The sequence below is a fragment of the Zalophus californianus genome, chromosome 2 (genome assembly GCF_009762305.2).
Source record: "Zalophus californianus isolate mZalCal1 chromosome 2, mZalCal1.pri.v2, whole genome shotgun sequence".
NCBI lineage: Eukaryota > Metazoa > Chordata > Mammalia > Carnivora > Otariidae > Zalophus > Zalophus californianus.
The window spans coordinates 86,315,168-86,332,389 of NC_045596.1; the positions used below are offsets into that span (position 1 = coordinate 86,315,168).

The window sequence follows — 17,222 nt, forward strand, 5'->3', positions numbered from 1 at the left end:
AAGAGTCAAAGCGATCTTGAGAATGAAAAAGACAGTCCTTACTTCCTGATTTCAAACTATATCCACAAACCTATAGTAATTAAAACAGTATGATACTGGCAACAAAACAGACACACAGATTAATGGAGAATGCAGAGCCGACAAATACATGTATGCAAATGTGGTCATTTTTTTTTTTTTAATGGAGCCAAGACTATACAATGAGGGAAGGATCATTTCTTCAATAAATGGTATTGGGAAAAGTAGGGATCACACCTAAAAGAATGAAACCAGACCTCTCTTAGACTATACACAAAAATCAACTTAAAATGGATTAAAGTTTTGAACACAAGACCTGAAACTGTAAAACTCCCAGAAAAAAACATAGCGGTAAACTTCTTGGAATTGATCTTAATGTGTTCTTTTTTTTTTTGCATTCCAAAAACAAAGGCACCAAAAGCAAAATAAGTATGACTACATCAAACCAAAAAACTGGACAATAGAGGAAACCATCAACAAAATGAAGAGGTAATCTGGGACGCCTGGGTGGCTGAGTCGTTGGGCGTCTGCCTTCGGCTCAGGTCATGATCCCAGAGTCCTAGAATCGAGCCCCGCGTTGGAGCCTGCTTCTCCCTCTCCCCCTCCCCCTGCTTGTGTTCCCTCTCTAGCTGTATCTTTCTGTCAAATAAATAAACCTTTAAAAAAAAAAAAAAGTAATCTATTGAATGGGAGAAAATATTTGCAAATAATATATCTAGAAAGAGGCTAATATCCCAAATATACAAGGAATCTATAAAATTCAATTAAAAAAAAAACAGGCAAAGGACCTGAGTAGACATTTTTATAGAGAATGCATACAAATGGCAAACAGGTACATGAAAAGGTGTTCAACATCACTAATCACTGGAGAAATATAAATCAAAACCACAATGAGATACCATCTATCACCTGATCCTGTTAGCATATCTTTTACCAAAAAAGACAAGAATGTTAGCAAGAAGGTGGAGAAAAGGAAATCCTTGTACACTATTAGTGAAAGCATAAACTGTTAACAGCCAGTATGGAGAGTCCTCAGAAAGTTAATAGAACTTCCATATGATCCAGCAATCCCACTTCTGAGTATACATCCAAAGGAAATGAAATCATTATCTCAAAGAGATTTCTGCACTTCATTGCAGCATTATTCATAATAACCAAGGTGTGGAGACAACCTACGTGTCCACCAATGGGTAAATGTGGTATGGAGGGAGAGGGAAAACAAGTTATTATTCAGCCTTGAAGAGGCGGGGAATCTTGTAATTTGTAACAACATGGATGAACCTAGAGAACATTGTGCTAAGTGAAATAAGCCAGACAGAGAAAGAAAAATACATGATTTCACTTATGTGTGGAATCAAAAAGAAAAACAAAAAAGCTGAACTCTGAAACAGAGTAGAGAAGTGGTTGTGAGGGCACCTGGGTGGCTCAGTCTGTTGAGCATCTGACTCTTGGTTTCTGTTCGGGTCATAATCTCAGGGATCATGAGATTGAACCCCACATGGGGCTCTGCACTGAGCACGAAGTTTGCTTGGGATTCTTTCCCTCTTCCTCTTCCTACCCCTTTTTGTGTGCATGCTCTCTCTCAAATAAAAAATCTTAAAAAATAATAAAAAATAAAGTGGCTGTGAGAGGCTTGGGAGTAAGGGAAATAGGGAAAGGTTGATAAAAGGGTACAATCTTTCAGTTATAAAATGAATGACGTCTGTGGATCTAATGTGTAACATGGAGACTATAGTTGATAACACAGGTATTATATAATTGCAGTTTACTAAAAGAATACAACTTAAATGTTCTTTTCAAAAAGGGGGGCATTAAAAAGGTGAGGGATATATTTACTCAGTGGGCAAATCCTTTCACAATGTACACATACATCAAATCATGTTGTACACTTTAAATATCTTACTGTTTGCAAATTATACCTCAGTAAAGCTGAAAAAAATACCTACTGAGTAAGTTTTCCTAGTAGGTTATTTTATCATTTTTGTTCTTTGGGTTCTTTGCTAGTTTTTTCTGTTTGTTTATTGCCCTTAGGGTATATCTGTCACAGTACTGTATTTTAGCCAAAAACTAGAAAGCACTCCAATGCCCATCAATGGTAGAATGATTATTTTGTGAAATATTCATAAAATGGAAAATTGTATTCAATGAATAAATACATGAAAAAGTACACTTATATGCAACAATATGGATGGATATCCCAAACATATGTTGAACAAAAATAACAAGACACAAATAAGCTTATACAATATAATTGTATCTGTGTACATATATATAGTTTTACCATTTTTGTACTACATATATAAATAAAAAACATGGTATACCATATAAATAAAAATTTAATATAGTGTGTATATATATATATATATGAGTGAGCAAAATTGTATATATATACTACATATAGTATAAAAATATGCAAAACTATGCATACATATATACATACACATATAGTACACTATATATATAATATAAAAATAGGCAAAACTCTTCTGACAGAAGTTATTGTTATAGACAATGCCTGGAAGTATAGAAGAGATTCTGGAGTGCTAGTGTATATTTGTTTCTTACTTTGGGTGCTATTTACTTGGGTATGTTTTATTTGTGAGCATTTGCGAGCTGTAAAATTATGTGTACTTTTTCTGTATATTATGCTACAATAAAAAGTTTGTTTAAATTGTGTTTTAAAATCAATTAAAATAGTTCTTTTCTGATGTGGTTATGGCAAGCTTAATATAAACTTCTTTTAAACCTAATTTACACTCCTTTTTGCATGCAGACGTCCAGAATACAAGATTGGTAGCCTAGATAAGTGTTCGATATCGATTATCTATGAACTTGGTGCTTTAATTCCTCAGGAGAACCTGTGCCTGTCAAGGGCTGGATCCCGATACCTGTGGTGCCTCCTTTTCTTTTGGTTGTTCATGGAGCATGTACTACAATGGATGTAAGTTTGCCAGAAGCAAGATCCCAAGAAAATTTAAGCTGCTTGGGGATGACCCAAAAGAGGTTTGTTTACTTCCTGATATATAATCTCTTTAATTTTGGGGGAGAATTGATGAGTACAGATGAAGTGAACAGTATAACATACTCTGTTAAATTCTCATTAACATAGAGAATTTCATCTCAGAGGTACATCAGAATTTTACTATACTGTAGATACACATTATATATTTGATAAAATTAGCATAATAATAATAACCATGTGATACCAAAGTAGTAAAGTTTGAACAATATAAACTCTTCATACCTTATGGCCTTTTGTACTTATCTTTTATGTTAATTCCAGAGTTTTAAACAGCCATCACTGGTATTAAAACCAAGTGGTAACATTTTATTGTTAAAACTTTCATTTTTCAAACCTGAATTACAGAAGTCATGTTCATCACTGCCACATTCAATAAAGACCACTTCTCATCACATTTTCATACCATGAGATTTGATAGTTTAAAGTTATCATAATGAATGCGTTCAAGTAACTAAAACATAAATTTCTCAAAATATAATTTACAGATGTATACCAATTTTAATAACCTTTGGGTATAGCTTCTAGTGTATGCTAATTGAATAATCAAAAACCCCCCAAATGTTTACCATTTAGATATGACCAAATTTTTAGTGACTCTATGAACCTTATAATTATCTTTTCAAACTTTAAATGCAATTGAAATATAGTTATACTATGTATAATATTGATATTTCCCTCTAAATGAAAAATGTGTTAGCTTTATTATCTGTGACTATAAGTGGAAATTTAGTGAAGTACGGAAACTCGTGAAATCATGATATAAATTTTTTCACAGGATTATATTTTTAAACTATATTAAATGGGCTAGATGTCCCTTTTCATAAAAAAAAATACAAATAATAAGCCTAATGAAGTGTAGCAATTTTACATATCATCAACGACTTTAATTTTCCATACTGGAGGGTTTTACCACTATTTTATAAATGTTTATCACTTTCACTAGATTTAATATAAAGCAAATCCAAGAAATGGCTAGGAACATCCTCCCTCAGGTAGGTAGGAGAGCTTGGCTTAGAAACCTTCTCACCTTCTAAACTACAAATAAGTATAACTCTGCCAGGTAGTTACATCTACCATTTTATAAGCATCTTACCTGGAAAATCTGCTCTTTGTAGGGAGGAGGGAGTGTAACTGAACATTTCTCCTTTCAAGTAAACTTTACAAAGTTCTGCATATATAGCACATTCTAGTTCTGAGAGTTTTATCCATATTTGAAGCATCTACTAACTTTTAGTTCGGTGGAAAGATCTTCTCAAATTTTGAATGCTATTTTTATAAACATTTAAAAATATAAAGATTGAAAATAGATGAACCAAACAAATCCTTTCAATAGCTCATCTTCCATGGCAGCTGATTGGAGAAGGAGTGGAGAATGTGACCTCTTTAAGATCATATGGCTTCATTCTCCTTATCCTATTACTAGCATAGGCTTATATTTATAAAATGCCAAATATCTGCATGCAGAGTACAAAATTGATTAATAGAAAAATACCAAAGAGCTAGATATTTTGATAACACATACAAAAATAGATGATATATGGTTTATACTTTTTACTTAGAAATAGTCATGTTAAGGAACTTTAATTACTTAATAAGAAAGACACAATATATTGTCATTTGGATCTAAGATGTAGCAGGAAAAATTTAACTGATAGCATCTCTTACATATAGAAAGGATTTAGAATTTAATAAGTAGAGTTATTCATTTTATACAGGAAGAGAAACTGGAGTCTCATTTACAAAACCTGTCCACTCTTATGGCACCAACATACAAGAAACTTGCACCTGATGCATATAATAATCAGGTAAGTTTATTAAAAATAATTGACAATGATTGGAACAGTTTACTTATTATTGATGGCCTACATACTTCCAGAAATATTTTTGAAGCAATGATTTTCCTTTATTTTTCTAAATTTTCCTCTTCCCAATTAGTGAAGCCACACTGTTCTGTTTCTGGTACATAGGAATTATATCATCCAAAAGAGCGTATTTTTGGTCTTTTAATCCGTAAAGATAATGAGCTTTTAAGTCTCACAAGCTGTTCTATCCACTAATCTTGTTCTCATATCTCTTCTGTAAGCACACTTTGATGGTTAACTAAAATTATGTGGCCCAAATTGTAGGTTCTAACCACCTATTAATAGTAACTGTTTTCACATATATGTCTATACATATTAACCTATGAGTGTACTGCTTTGTAAGTGTACATACATGTGTCCAGATAGATCAGATTTTGCTGGATTCTCTTCTTTTTGATTGGCCTTGGCTCCATGAACCAAGCAAAAACATCTTTTTCCTATTTTATAGGTGTGTTCTAGGCTGTACCTATTTGGAAGGCTAGGTGATTTGTTCAGAAATGTTCATGAAGGAGGAAAAAAAATTGTAAATTCTCCCCTGTCATAACATCAACAACAGAAGCATTAAATGGATATAAGCTAGATACCATATTTAGTATATGTTATATATATTAAATATATATATATGTCATAAACTAGATACTGTATTTAGTCACTGTGGACATAAAGATGAGCAATGTAGGGTTTCTGTCTTTAAGGAATTCCTTCTTTAGAGGAGACAGATAGATAAAATAGCAGTTACAGCTGGAATAGAGGTATGCACATTTCTGAAGGAACAAAAAAGTTCTCCCTGAAAGTAGAGACAACTAAGGTCACAAATAGCCTTGGAGACCATATAAAAATCTTTGAACTTTATCCTGTATGTAAGAAGGCTACCATTGGGGCATTTTAAGTGTGTGTTGGGGCAGAGGAGGGTGATTTAATTTAAAAAGAACACTACATCAAAAATTAGTGAAGTACCGTATGATGAGTAACATAAAAAAATGAAAAAAAAATTTCACTCAACAAGCCAAATTAAATGAAATACAACTTAGGTTAGTGTAAGATTAAATTAGAGAAGTAAGCTAGTGTAGTCATTGGCCAAGAGATGTTAAAATCCTAAATTAAAGAAATGGCAGTAGTGATAGAATAAAGAAAATAAGTATGTGAAATATCTGAGGTAGAACATACAGAACTTAGTGACCAATGGATTTGAGGACAAGCAGAAGGTAAATTTCAGGATCCACCAAATTTCTGGCTTGGACAGATGGTTCTATTAACTAGTATTTGGAGTCAGTGAGGAAAAGTAAGTTTGGGGGCAAAATGGGAAAATGATACATACCTATCGTCAACACTAATGTATTAGACACTTAAAACTTTAATGGTAGATCTCATGTTATGCATTCTTCCATAATATGTTTGTATAATGGAATATTACTCAGCCATCAAAAAGAAGGAAATTTTGCCATTTGCAGAGATGTGAATGGAGCTAGAGTGTATTATGCTAAACAAAATAAGTCAGAGAAAGACAAATACCATCTGATTTCACTCATGTGTGGAATTTAAAAAAAATGAAATGAATGAACATATGGAGAGGAAAAAAATCAAATCATAAGAGACTCTTAACTATAGAGAATAAACTGAGGGTTGATGGAAGGAGGAGGGTGGGGGGTGGACTAAATGGGTGATGGGTATTAAGGAGGGCACTTGTTGTGATGAACACTGGATGTTATATGTAAGTGATGAATCACTAAATTCTATACCTGAAACCAATTTTACCATCTATGTCAACTAGAATTTAAATAAAAAAATGAAAAGGAAAAAAATAAAAATAAAAAATGTAAATACATAAATACTCATACATTAAAAAAATACGTAAAAAATAGATGTAATGTCTATCTAAATTAAATCAATCAATGGCTGTGAATGGATAAAGTGTTTTGTATATTGCATGGTAGCTACTAGTGGTAATGTTCATCTGTATGTCTTAATATGTCTTAATAGAGATCAAAAAAACAGCCACGTGATCTTTCCACACAGTACATGGGAAGACCTGTTAAGGTTATGGATGCTGTCAAAACCTACCATTTGATTTTTGTCTCCTCCCCCAACTGAATATATTATCCTTATTTTTCATATCTAAATGCTCTTCCCTTGCTTTTTTCCTTGATTTTATAAAGTCTCATTGCTAAAGTTAAACTTCTCATCAGAGAAAAATGTAAGAAAAAAAAAGGAGAAACATCTTTAAAGTTCTGAAAGAGCAAAAAACTGTCAACCTAGAAATCTCTACCCAGTAAAAACAACTCTCAAAAGTAAAGGCAAAGTATTTTTTTTCAAACTTACAAAAGCTGAAATAATTTACCATGAGCAGACTAATAACACTTGAAAAATGTTAAAGGAAGCCCTCCAGCAGAAAGAAAATGATACCAGATAGAAATCTATATTGACGAAAAGGAATGGAAAACATCATAAACAGTAGATATGTGAATAAAAAACCTTTATCCTTATTTTAAAAATTTCTTTAAAAGATAATTTGCTATTTAAAAAACAATGCATTTTGAAGTTTATAACATGTAGAAGTAGCATAGAGGCTGGGGAATTGAAAGTATACTGTTGTAAGGTTCTCATGTTATATATACAGTGGTGTCCTATTTCTTGAATGTAGACTGTGAGAAGTGACAGAATATACTGTAAACCTTAAGGCAAGCAGCCACTGGGGGTGGGGGTGTATAGCTAATCCATCAGTAAAGAGATAAAAAGAATGGAATCAATCCAAAAAGGTTCTTGAAAGGAATATGGAACCAAATGAAAGATAAGACAAATATATAACAAATAGCAGAAAAGAATATATATATATAAATTCAACATACTTCTAAATGACCTATGAGCCAAAGAATAAATCACAAGGGAAATTAGAAAGTATTTCAAACTGAATGAAAATGAAGCCATGACATTGAAATTTGCGGGATGATGTCTATGCCTTGCTTAAACATTTATAGCGTTGAACACTTATTAGAAAATTATAAAGTCTCAAATTAATGATCCAGGCTTCTACTCTAAGAAACTTGGAAAAGGGGAGCAATTTGAGCCCTAAAAGGTGGAAGGAATGAAAAACTAAACAACAGAAATCAATGAAATGAAATACGGAAACGAGAATAAATCAGTGAAACCAAAAGCTGGTACTTTGAGTCAATTCAATCAGGAAAAAAGAAAAGGCACAAATTGCCAATATCTAGAGACAAGACATTACTACAGATCCTACTGACATTAAAAGAAAAATAAAGACATATTATTGAAGCTATATGCCAATAAATTCAACAATTTACATGGAATGAGCAAAGTACTTAAAAGACAATAATTACCAGAGTGCCTGGGTGGCTCAATTGGTTAAGCATCCAACTCTTGATTTCAGCTAAGGTCATGATCATAGGGTCATAAGATTGAGCCCCACATTGTGTTCTGCACTCAGTGCAGGGTCTGCTTAGGATTCTCTCTCTCTCTCTCTCTCTCTCTCTCTCTCTCTGCCCCTCCCTGTTAGCTTGTGCTCTAAATAAATAAATAAATAAATAATTTTTAAACACATACAAATTACCAAAGCTTACTGAAGAAAAAAATAAATACCACAAATCATCCTATATCTATTAAAGACATTGAAATTATAGTTAAAAACTTTCCTAAAAACTCCAGGCTCAGATAATTTCCCTTCCAAACTTGACTCATTATTTAAGGAAGAAATAACAATTCAGTGGAAACTCTTCTAGAAAAATAGAAAAGGAGTAAACGTCCAACTCATTTTATGAAGCTGGAAATAACTTGATAGTAGAACTAGACAAAGGCTTTAAAGAAAAAAGATTACATAGTCCATTGTTCTTCATAAATATTGATGTGCAAATTCTTAACAAAATTTTAGTGATTAGACACAACAATGTGTAAAAGGGATAATACAGCCCAAATGGAGTTTATTTCAGGAATGCTTTAACATTCAAAAATCAATCAATGTGATGCACCATAATAGCCAACGTAATGGGGAAAATATGATTATCTCAATAGATAGAGGAAAAAAGCATTTAGCAATATTCAACACCCATAGAAGGGAACTTTCTCAGTCTGATAAGGGGAATAATTGAAAAACCAAAAGCTAACTTCAAACTTAATAGTGAAAGACTGACTGCTTTACCCCTAAGACTAGAAACAAGACAAGGACATCCATTTTTACCACTTCTATTAACATCTAACTGAGAATTTTAGACAGGGTAATAGGCAAGAAAAAAACAAGAAGCATACAGATTGAATAGGAAGAAATGAAAGTGTGCTTATATGTAGACAACATGCTTATCTATGTAGAAAGTCCCAAAGAATCTACCAAAAAACTCCTAGTACTAATAAATGGTTTAGCAAAGTTGCAAAGTAAAAAAATGAATTGTATTTCTAGGTACTAGCAATAAACAATTAAAAATTGTAGTGAAAACCAATAGCAAATAGCATCAAAAATATGAAATTCTTATGCATAAAAATTTGACATTTGACAAAAATGTACAAGACCTACGCACTGAAAACCCATTGCTGAAATTTAAGAAGACCCAAACTGGAAAGATAGATTTATTACGTTCCCCAAGTCAATCAGTGGATTCAGTACCTATCAAAAGGTTACCAAGTGTTTTGAAGGAATTGACAAGGTGATTCTAAAATACATAGAGAGAAATGCAAAGGATCTGAAATAGAGAATTTTCAAAAATACCAGAATTTGAAGATTTCTACTCCCTGATTTCAAGATTACTAAGGGTCCATATTTACTAGTAATCAAGACCGTGTATTATCATATATACACACACCTCCCAACACACTGTTATATACCAAAAGATCAGAATAGAAAGTTCAGAAATAGATCCAGCATGTACAGTCAACTGATTTTTGATAAAGGCAATTTAGTGGCAAAGGATAATCTTTTTATCCAGTAGTGTTTGAACAGTTGGATAGCCATATGGAAAAAAATTAACCTTGACTCTTAATCTTCATCATATATAAAAATATACTCAAAATAGGTCCACTTATATAAAATTCTAGAAAATCCAAAGTAATCTGTAGTGACAGCAGATCAGTAGTTACCTGGGAACAAAGGAAGCGTGAATTAAAAAGGGAAGGAGGAAACTTTGGAAGTGATGGCTATGTACATTATTTTTATTGTTGCAATGGTTTTACGTATATGCATGTCAAAATTCATCAAGTGGGTACACTTTAAATATATGCTGTTTAATGTATATCAATTATACCTCAACACTGTAAAATAAATACTTTACCATATCAAAATGTTTGGCCTATTTTGTATCATTCTATTGTATTTCTGGATATAAAATATGCAACATTTTTTTTAAAGTTCTAAATAGCCAAAATACTAAGGAGTCTTTTTGACCTGTTCAGTACACAGGTTTTACACTATTTTCTCAAATGTAGCTTAAGAATTTCAAATGCCTAAGTATGTCCCCATTCACACACACACTTTTATTTTTCAGATTGAATATGAACACAGAGCACCAGAGTGCCGACTGGGTCTAAAGGAAGGCCGACCATTCTCAGGGGTCACTGCATGTTTGGACTTCTGCGCTCATGCCCATAGGGACTTACACAACATGCAGAATGGCAGCACATTGGTAAGTGGGGCACAGGATGGGTTAGCAGCACATCCTGTGAAAGAGTGAAAGGCTGCAAGTTAGTAGCATGTGATTAGAGTAATATGTTCTCTACAGGTGTCATTGCACAAGTGTTTTCATGAATGAATTGCTGTTGCAAAGGTGACCTTGTTTGGCATATCTAGTACTCTCATAATGGGTTGGCACATTACTAGAAATCTGTTGACAAGCACAGGAAAAGCATGGTTGATGCAAAGCTAAACCAGTGACTAGGCATTGCCAGCTACTATTAGCTGCCAAAAGTTCTTTCAAAATTCAGTGTCAGGTATCTGGTAGGTTATAATCAGTAAAGTAAAAAGCCGTATACAAGTCAAGGCACCAGTCCACCTTGCAGAGAGAAGTGCAAATGAAAAATACCCTTCTGTGGCATAGTAACTACTGTAAAAAATTCAAAGTACAGAAGAGCCCATTTTAACTACATAGCATAGTGGGTGAAGTAGATTGGGCCGTATAATTGGAGGTCTTGATAAGTGGAGAAAATGAATATGGTCTTAGGGTGGAGCAGTGTCCAACACTGAGAGTCCATGGTGTGGCCTTGCGTGGAGAGAGAGAAACCAGGGTGGAGATAAAGAATGAAAAAGTTTAGGTGAAGAAACTATAATCTACCTAATGCGTCATCAACATGGATATATGTGTAGTTGAGGAAGATGACCAATGAGACTTAAGATGAAAAACAGAATACAGAGACCAAAGTCATAGTCTCGGGTAGACAAGAACCCCAGGGAGATGGTAAACAATAGTGGAAGTAATTTACGGAACCTAGGTATGAAGTTTTTGAGAAGCAGAAAAGGTATTGGTTTAATGGTCTAGAGCAGGGGTCAGAAAGTTTTGTTTTTTTTTTAATTAAAGGAAAGTTAGTAGATTTTTAGGCTTCGCAGGCCACATAGGATCTCCACCACATTATTTTTTTATTATTATTAAAAATGCAAAAAACACTCTTAGTTCACTGGCCATGCAAAAACTGGCTGTGAGGCAGATTAGCGTGCGGACTTCTGACCAGGAGGACCAACAAGGCAGCTTATCATCCACAATATCTAAAATTGTCACTAATTATGTGTTGAACACTTGCTCACTATTAGAAGGCTAGGCTAGATTCTAGGAAGAAGAAATAAATAATAATCAGAGCCATAGTAGGTTCTAAAGATAGCCATGTTTCACGCTAGCAAGGTGATGGAGAGAAGGCAGAGGTGAGAAAGGTTCTGCGTAAAGGGGACTTTGCCTCTAATAGGTCACGGTTTCCACGAGGTGCAAGGGAAAGCAGCACTAGGTAAGAAGAGAGTAGGGACACACACGTGAGAAAAGGTGGCAAGTGCTTAGAGATGTGGATTTGGAAGACTTATTTATGTATTGGAAGTGAAAAACTCGTTTTAGTCCCATCTCGTGTTAAACTTGTCTATCAAGGTAAGTCTGTTATCACATTCCTTTCAAGAGTATCTTCCAGTAATTTTATATTTCCTGTACTTTAAATAATCATGATCATGTTTTCTGCATCACTCAAAAACACTAAATACTAAAAGCTAGTATTTTAAAGCCAACAAATAATCTCCCATCAACACCAATATAACTGTGGCTAACAAAAGAGAAAAAGGGACCATCAAGTTAGCAAAGCAAGAGAGGTAGACTTTACCCATTTTTGGAAGAGCCCCTTGTATGGTGCAATAGCTTAGAAGAGAAAAGAGAGAGGAACAACAGTAAGTTAGTCTTGACAAGTACAGAAAAGGAGAGAAGAGGAAGGTAGATGCAGAGTTGAGTTACACATCCCCTAGAGCAACTGTATCTTCAGTTTTACATTACTTAGATTTCACTTTGGTAGCTTGTGGAAATGTCTTAAGAGCAACGAAAGGGGAGTTAGGAGTCCGGTGTGAGGAAGGATGTGAAATTTCTTTGTGTACAAAAGTATGAGATTAGGTGACTGTGATAACTAGCAAAACAGGAAATCATTTGGTGGAAGAACCTTTTAGCCCCTTCTTGAAGAGGTGTCACATCTCTCACATCTATGTTTCAAGTGTGAAAGGTGGGAGATTGCTCCATTTTGGTGGGAGTGTCGCTTCTTCCCTTAGAATCAAAAATATATTTGAAGAACAAAGTCACCACTGGTAACATTTCCTGATAAGACTCAAAAAAAGAAAAGGGGAAAAAAAAAGTCAACATGGACTTGTCTATCTCCCTGTACCATTTTAATGCAACCTCCCTTAAGAACAGAAAGACGTGGTTCATGGTAATATGCCTGTTACCGATCTGGTCCAGGAGACCACCACCACAAATCTAAATAGTGACAGGGAGAAAGTTACACACACACAGACACACACACACACACACGCACACACGTGCGCACACGCGCACACACGTGTCTTTTGGACTGAAACTGAGGCGGTACTGTCTTATTTTCCTACCAGGTATGCACCCTCACTAGAGAAGACAATCGAGAAATTGGAGGAAAACCTGAGGATGAGCAGCTCCATGTTCTGCCTCTCTACAAAGTCTCTGACGTGGATGAGTTTGGGAGTGTGGAAGCTCAAGAGAAGAAGAAACAAAATGGTGCCATTCAGGTGCTGAGTTCTTTTCGGCGAAAAGTCCGGATGTTAGCAGAGCCAGTCAAGACATGCCGACAAAGGAAACTAGAAGCCAAGAAAGCTGCAGCTGAAAAGCTTTCCTCCCTGGAAAACAGCGCAAATAAGAATGAAAAGGAAAAGTCAGCCTCATCTCGTACAAAACAGATTGAAAATGCAAGCCAGACTAAACAGTTGGCAGGTAAATTTAATGTAAAGCAACATGCATCTGTGTTATCTGAAACTTATGTTCAAAATAAGGGTCTTAAGTTTTGAACCAGAATCTTCTCTGAAGTCCCAAGGGCCAGGCTTTGCTCTTGGAGATGGTAATGAGATATTGCACCCTCAACCCCAGCTTAATGGAGAAGTATGGATTCTATTCTGTAATAAATGGCAGTTTTATGAGGGGATATGGTGAAATTAGTGTTAATCTAGCAGTGACAGGAGGCCAAATTAGAGGCAGAGGAGCTATGAGTTTGGAGACAGATGCAATAAACCAAGAGAAAAGCTTGAGTTTGGGTGGTAGCAATGAAGACGTAGCAAAAATGATAGAAGTGAATGCACCCAAAATGATTCGCAATACATGGCTGACAAAGCATTGGAACAAAGATGAAGAAAAATTTAAGATTGACTTGAACATTTTAAGCCTAGGTAACTAAAACAGTACTATTTGTTGAAATAAGAAATTTGAAAATAGGATTTATGGAGCAGGGGCAGGAGAAGAAGATCCTTTCCTTAGCCACATTAAGTCTGAGTTGAGGAGGGGTATCCTCATAACATGTAGTTATCTTCTAAAGCTTTTACCCATCCAAACAGATCACATCTGTGGTAGTAGCAACAGAGCATTATTTATCAATACTAAGTTGATACTTTCCTTTCAAAATCCCTTGTTTGTGTCTTCAGTTAATTGCTATAAAAAGCCATACAATGCAATGTCCATATCCACATCTTACAAATGGTATTGGCCTGGCCATTAACAAAAGAAAAAGGTTTATCTTTTTAAGTTTAGTCTACTGGTTTGCTTAGAACCAACCATCTTTGCTTCACCAAGTCAAATTCCCCTACCAATTCATCTCAAAACCTAGAGAAACTAAGTAATTTAGAATAATATGCTAAAGATGCTTAACAAAAATTTGTTGATTGGTTGACTTACACTAAGAGAAGTAAATCCTATTCACTCCTTAATCTCTCCTTTAGGTTAGCTGCAAAGTATAATCGGATAGAACTTTGCCTCCAGTCTTTTCTAACTGGTTTCTGTAATAATCATTTCAATGCTCAGGACTGCCATTACAGCTCCATTTATTTGTTCTTTTCTCATACATAGATTTTTATGAGGTCATGCAATAAAAGTATGACTTAAAGTTTTCACTTACAAAGCTGAAAATTACTTTAAAGTTTTATTGACCACTGTGTAGATGGGGTTTACCAGTTATGTAAGATATGCTTTGGGTGTTAAGTGAAGGTCATTCTTTTCTTCATAGCATTGCTGAATCTTCTGTAACAAATTTTATGCTACTCCCAATTATTTAACAAATTTTATTGCATGCCAGACAGTGGAGAAATAAAGTAAAATAAGACCTGGTCCCTTCCTTCAAGGAACGGCTTTGCATCAGTGGGAGAAGAGGACTAAAAAATGCATAATTACCATACATTATGAAACATTGCTCTATCTGTGGGTATTCTGCATGCACTAGAAGATGAGGTCAGAGAAGGCTTCCTTGAAGAAGGGAGGACCGTGCCAAGGAAGGGCAGGGAGGTGGGGTGGAGGGAGAAGGGCACTTCAGGTAGAATGTGGCATGGTCAGATGCACAGAAGCTCCAGAAAACATGATGCTCTCAGTGAAACAGCTCTTGGATGTTTGTGACATTTTTCTTCACTTACCACATCGTACTGTTGTAGAGATCTGCTGTTTTATCTAATGCTTTAGACAAAAAAATTACACCAGTGATCAGAACCCTGACTTTGCTCTTGTCCTTGTTTGATGGGTATTGCATCATCTTACCGGGGGTTCTCACATACATTTAAGCATCTTCGCTAGCTTCTGTAAAATAATAATCGGACACATTTGTGTGCTTTCTCTTACCCTGTCCACAGAACTTCTGCGACTTTCAGGACCAGTCATGCAGCAGTCCCAGCAGCTCCCGCCCCCACCCCCGCCGCTGCAGAAGCAACCTCCACAGCCACAGAAGCAGCCACCCCAACAGCCACCCCAACAGCAGCAGCAGCCCCAGCATCACCCCGTGACGAATAACCCTCAGTCAGAGTCTGGCAACTCCTACTCTTCCTCTGGATCAGCCAATCTTTACATGAGGCGGCCCAATCCAGTTATCCAAGCTTATCCGGGCTCTTCACACACTTCAGATATTTATGGAGGCGCCAGCCCTATGAACCTCTATTCCACCTCATCCCAAGCTACAGGTTCATATTTGAATTCTTCTAATCCCATGAATCCCTACACAGGGCTTCTGAACCAGAATAATCAATATCCATCATATCAATGCAATGGAAATGTATCGGTGGACAACTGCTCCCCGTATCTGGGTTCCTATTCTCCCCAGTCTCAGCCCATGGATCTATACAGGTATCCAAACCAAGACCCTCTCTCTAAGCTAAATTTACCACCCATCCATACACTTTACCAGCCGAGGTTCGGAAATAGCCAGAGTTTTTCCCCTAAGTACTTAGGTTATGGAAACCAAACTATGCAGGGAGATGCCTTCAGCAGTTGTACTCTTAAAACAAATGTACACCATGTAGGGACATTTCCTCCTTATTCCACTCATGAGATGGATGGCCACTTCATGGGAGCCGCCTCTAGATTACCACCCAGTTTGAGCCATCCAAACATAGACTATAAGAATGGTGAACATCCCCCATCTTCTCATATAATCCATAACTACGGTGCAGCTCCAGGCATGTTCAACAGTTCTCTTCATGCCCTGCATCTCCAAAACAAGGAAAATGACATGCTTTCCCACACAGCTAATGGGTTCTCTAAGATGCTTCCAGGTCTTAGCCATGATAGAACTGCTTCTGTCCAAGAAGGCTTATACAAATTACAGGATGCCGGTAACCAGGAAAAGCAGCCTTCTGCCCCCGAGGACAATGATGAAGTCTGGTCAGACAGTGAGCAGAGCTTTCTAGATCCTGACATTGGGGGAGTGGCTGTGGCTCCAACTCATGGGTCAATTCTCATTGAGTGTGCCAAGCGCGAGCTTCATGCCACAACCCCTTTAAAGAATCCCAATAGGAATCACCCCACCAGGATCTCGCTGGTCTTTTACCAGCATAAGAGCATGAATGAGCCAAAACATGGCTTGGCGCTCTGGGAAGCCAAAATGGCTGAAAAAGCCCGAGAGAAAGAGGAAGAGTGTGAGAAGTATGGGCCAGACTATGTGCCTCAGAAAACCCACGGCAAAAAAGTGAAACGGGAGCCCACTGAGCCGCATGAACCTTCCGAGCCCACTTACCTGCGCTTTATCAAGTCCCTTGCTGAAAGGACCATGTCCGTGACCACAGACTCCACAGTAACTACATCTCCATATGCCTTCACTCGGGTCACAGGGCCTTACAACAGATACATATGATGTCGCTCCTTGTGGTGGGTACCTCATTTGAAAAGACCACAACCAACCTGTCCGTAGTATAGTTCTCATGACGGGGGCAGTGGGGAAAGGATACAGGATTCCTGGCAAATGTGGTGGGAAGAACCTCAGCTCACCAGCAAAAAAAGAGGTCATCCTACCATAGCACTTAATTTCCACTGACTCCTAAGTGGTCACAGATGGCATTTAGGCAAAAGACCAAAGCATTCTATGCAAAAAAGAAGGTGGGGAAGAAAGTGTTCCACAATTTGCATTTTTAAACACTGGTTCTATTATTGGACGAGATGATATGTAAATGTGATTTTTTTCCCCCTTTACAACTCTACACATGTGACCACTTTTAATAATACCAAGTTTGCATAGTCATGGAACACAAGTCAAACAAGTACTGTAGTATTACAGGGGCAGGAATTTTAAAATACCATCTGGTGCTGAATATACAATGTACTGAAATACTGGAATTAATGGCTTTTTAACATGCAGTTTTTACTGTAATCTTAATA

General features: G+C 36.1%; 1 protein-coding gene across 1 annotated transcript in view; it reads left to right on the plus strand.

Moving 5' to 3' along the window:
• The window catches only part of TET2 (tet methylcytosine dioxygenase 2), a 133,551-nt gene extending 116,818 nt beyond the window's left edge, over positions 1-16,733 (plus strand). The window contains exons 7-11 of the mRNA XM_027598453.2: positions 2,871-3,021; positions 4,756-4,845; positions 10,389-10,526; positions 12,962-13,316; positions 15,209-16,733. Of these exons, the coding sequence (XP_027454254.1) occupies positions 2,871-3,021; positions 4,756-4,845; positions 10,389-10,526; positions 12,962-13,316; positions 15,209-16,701 (2,227 nt within the window). The 3' untranslated portion in view covers positions 16,702-16,733. The remainder of the gene's footprint in view (positions 1-2,870; positions 3,022-4,755; positions 4,846-10,388; positions 10,527-12,961; positions 13,317-15,208) is intronic.
• The last annotated feature ends 489 nt before the right edge of the window (positions 16,734-17,222 follow it).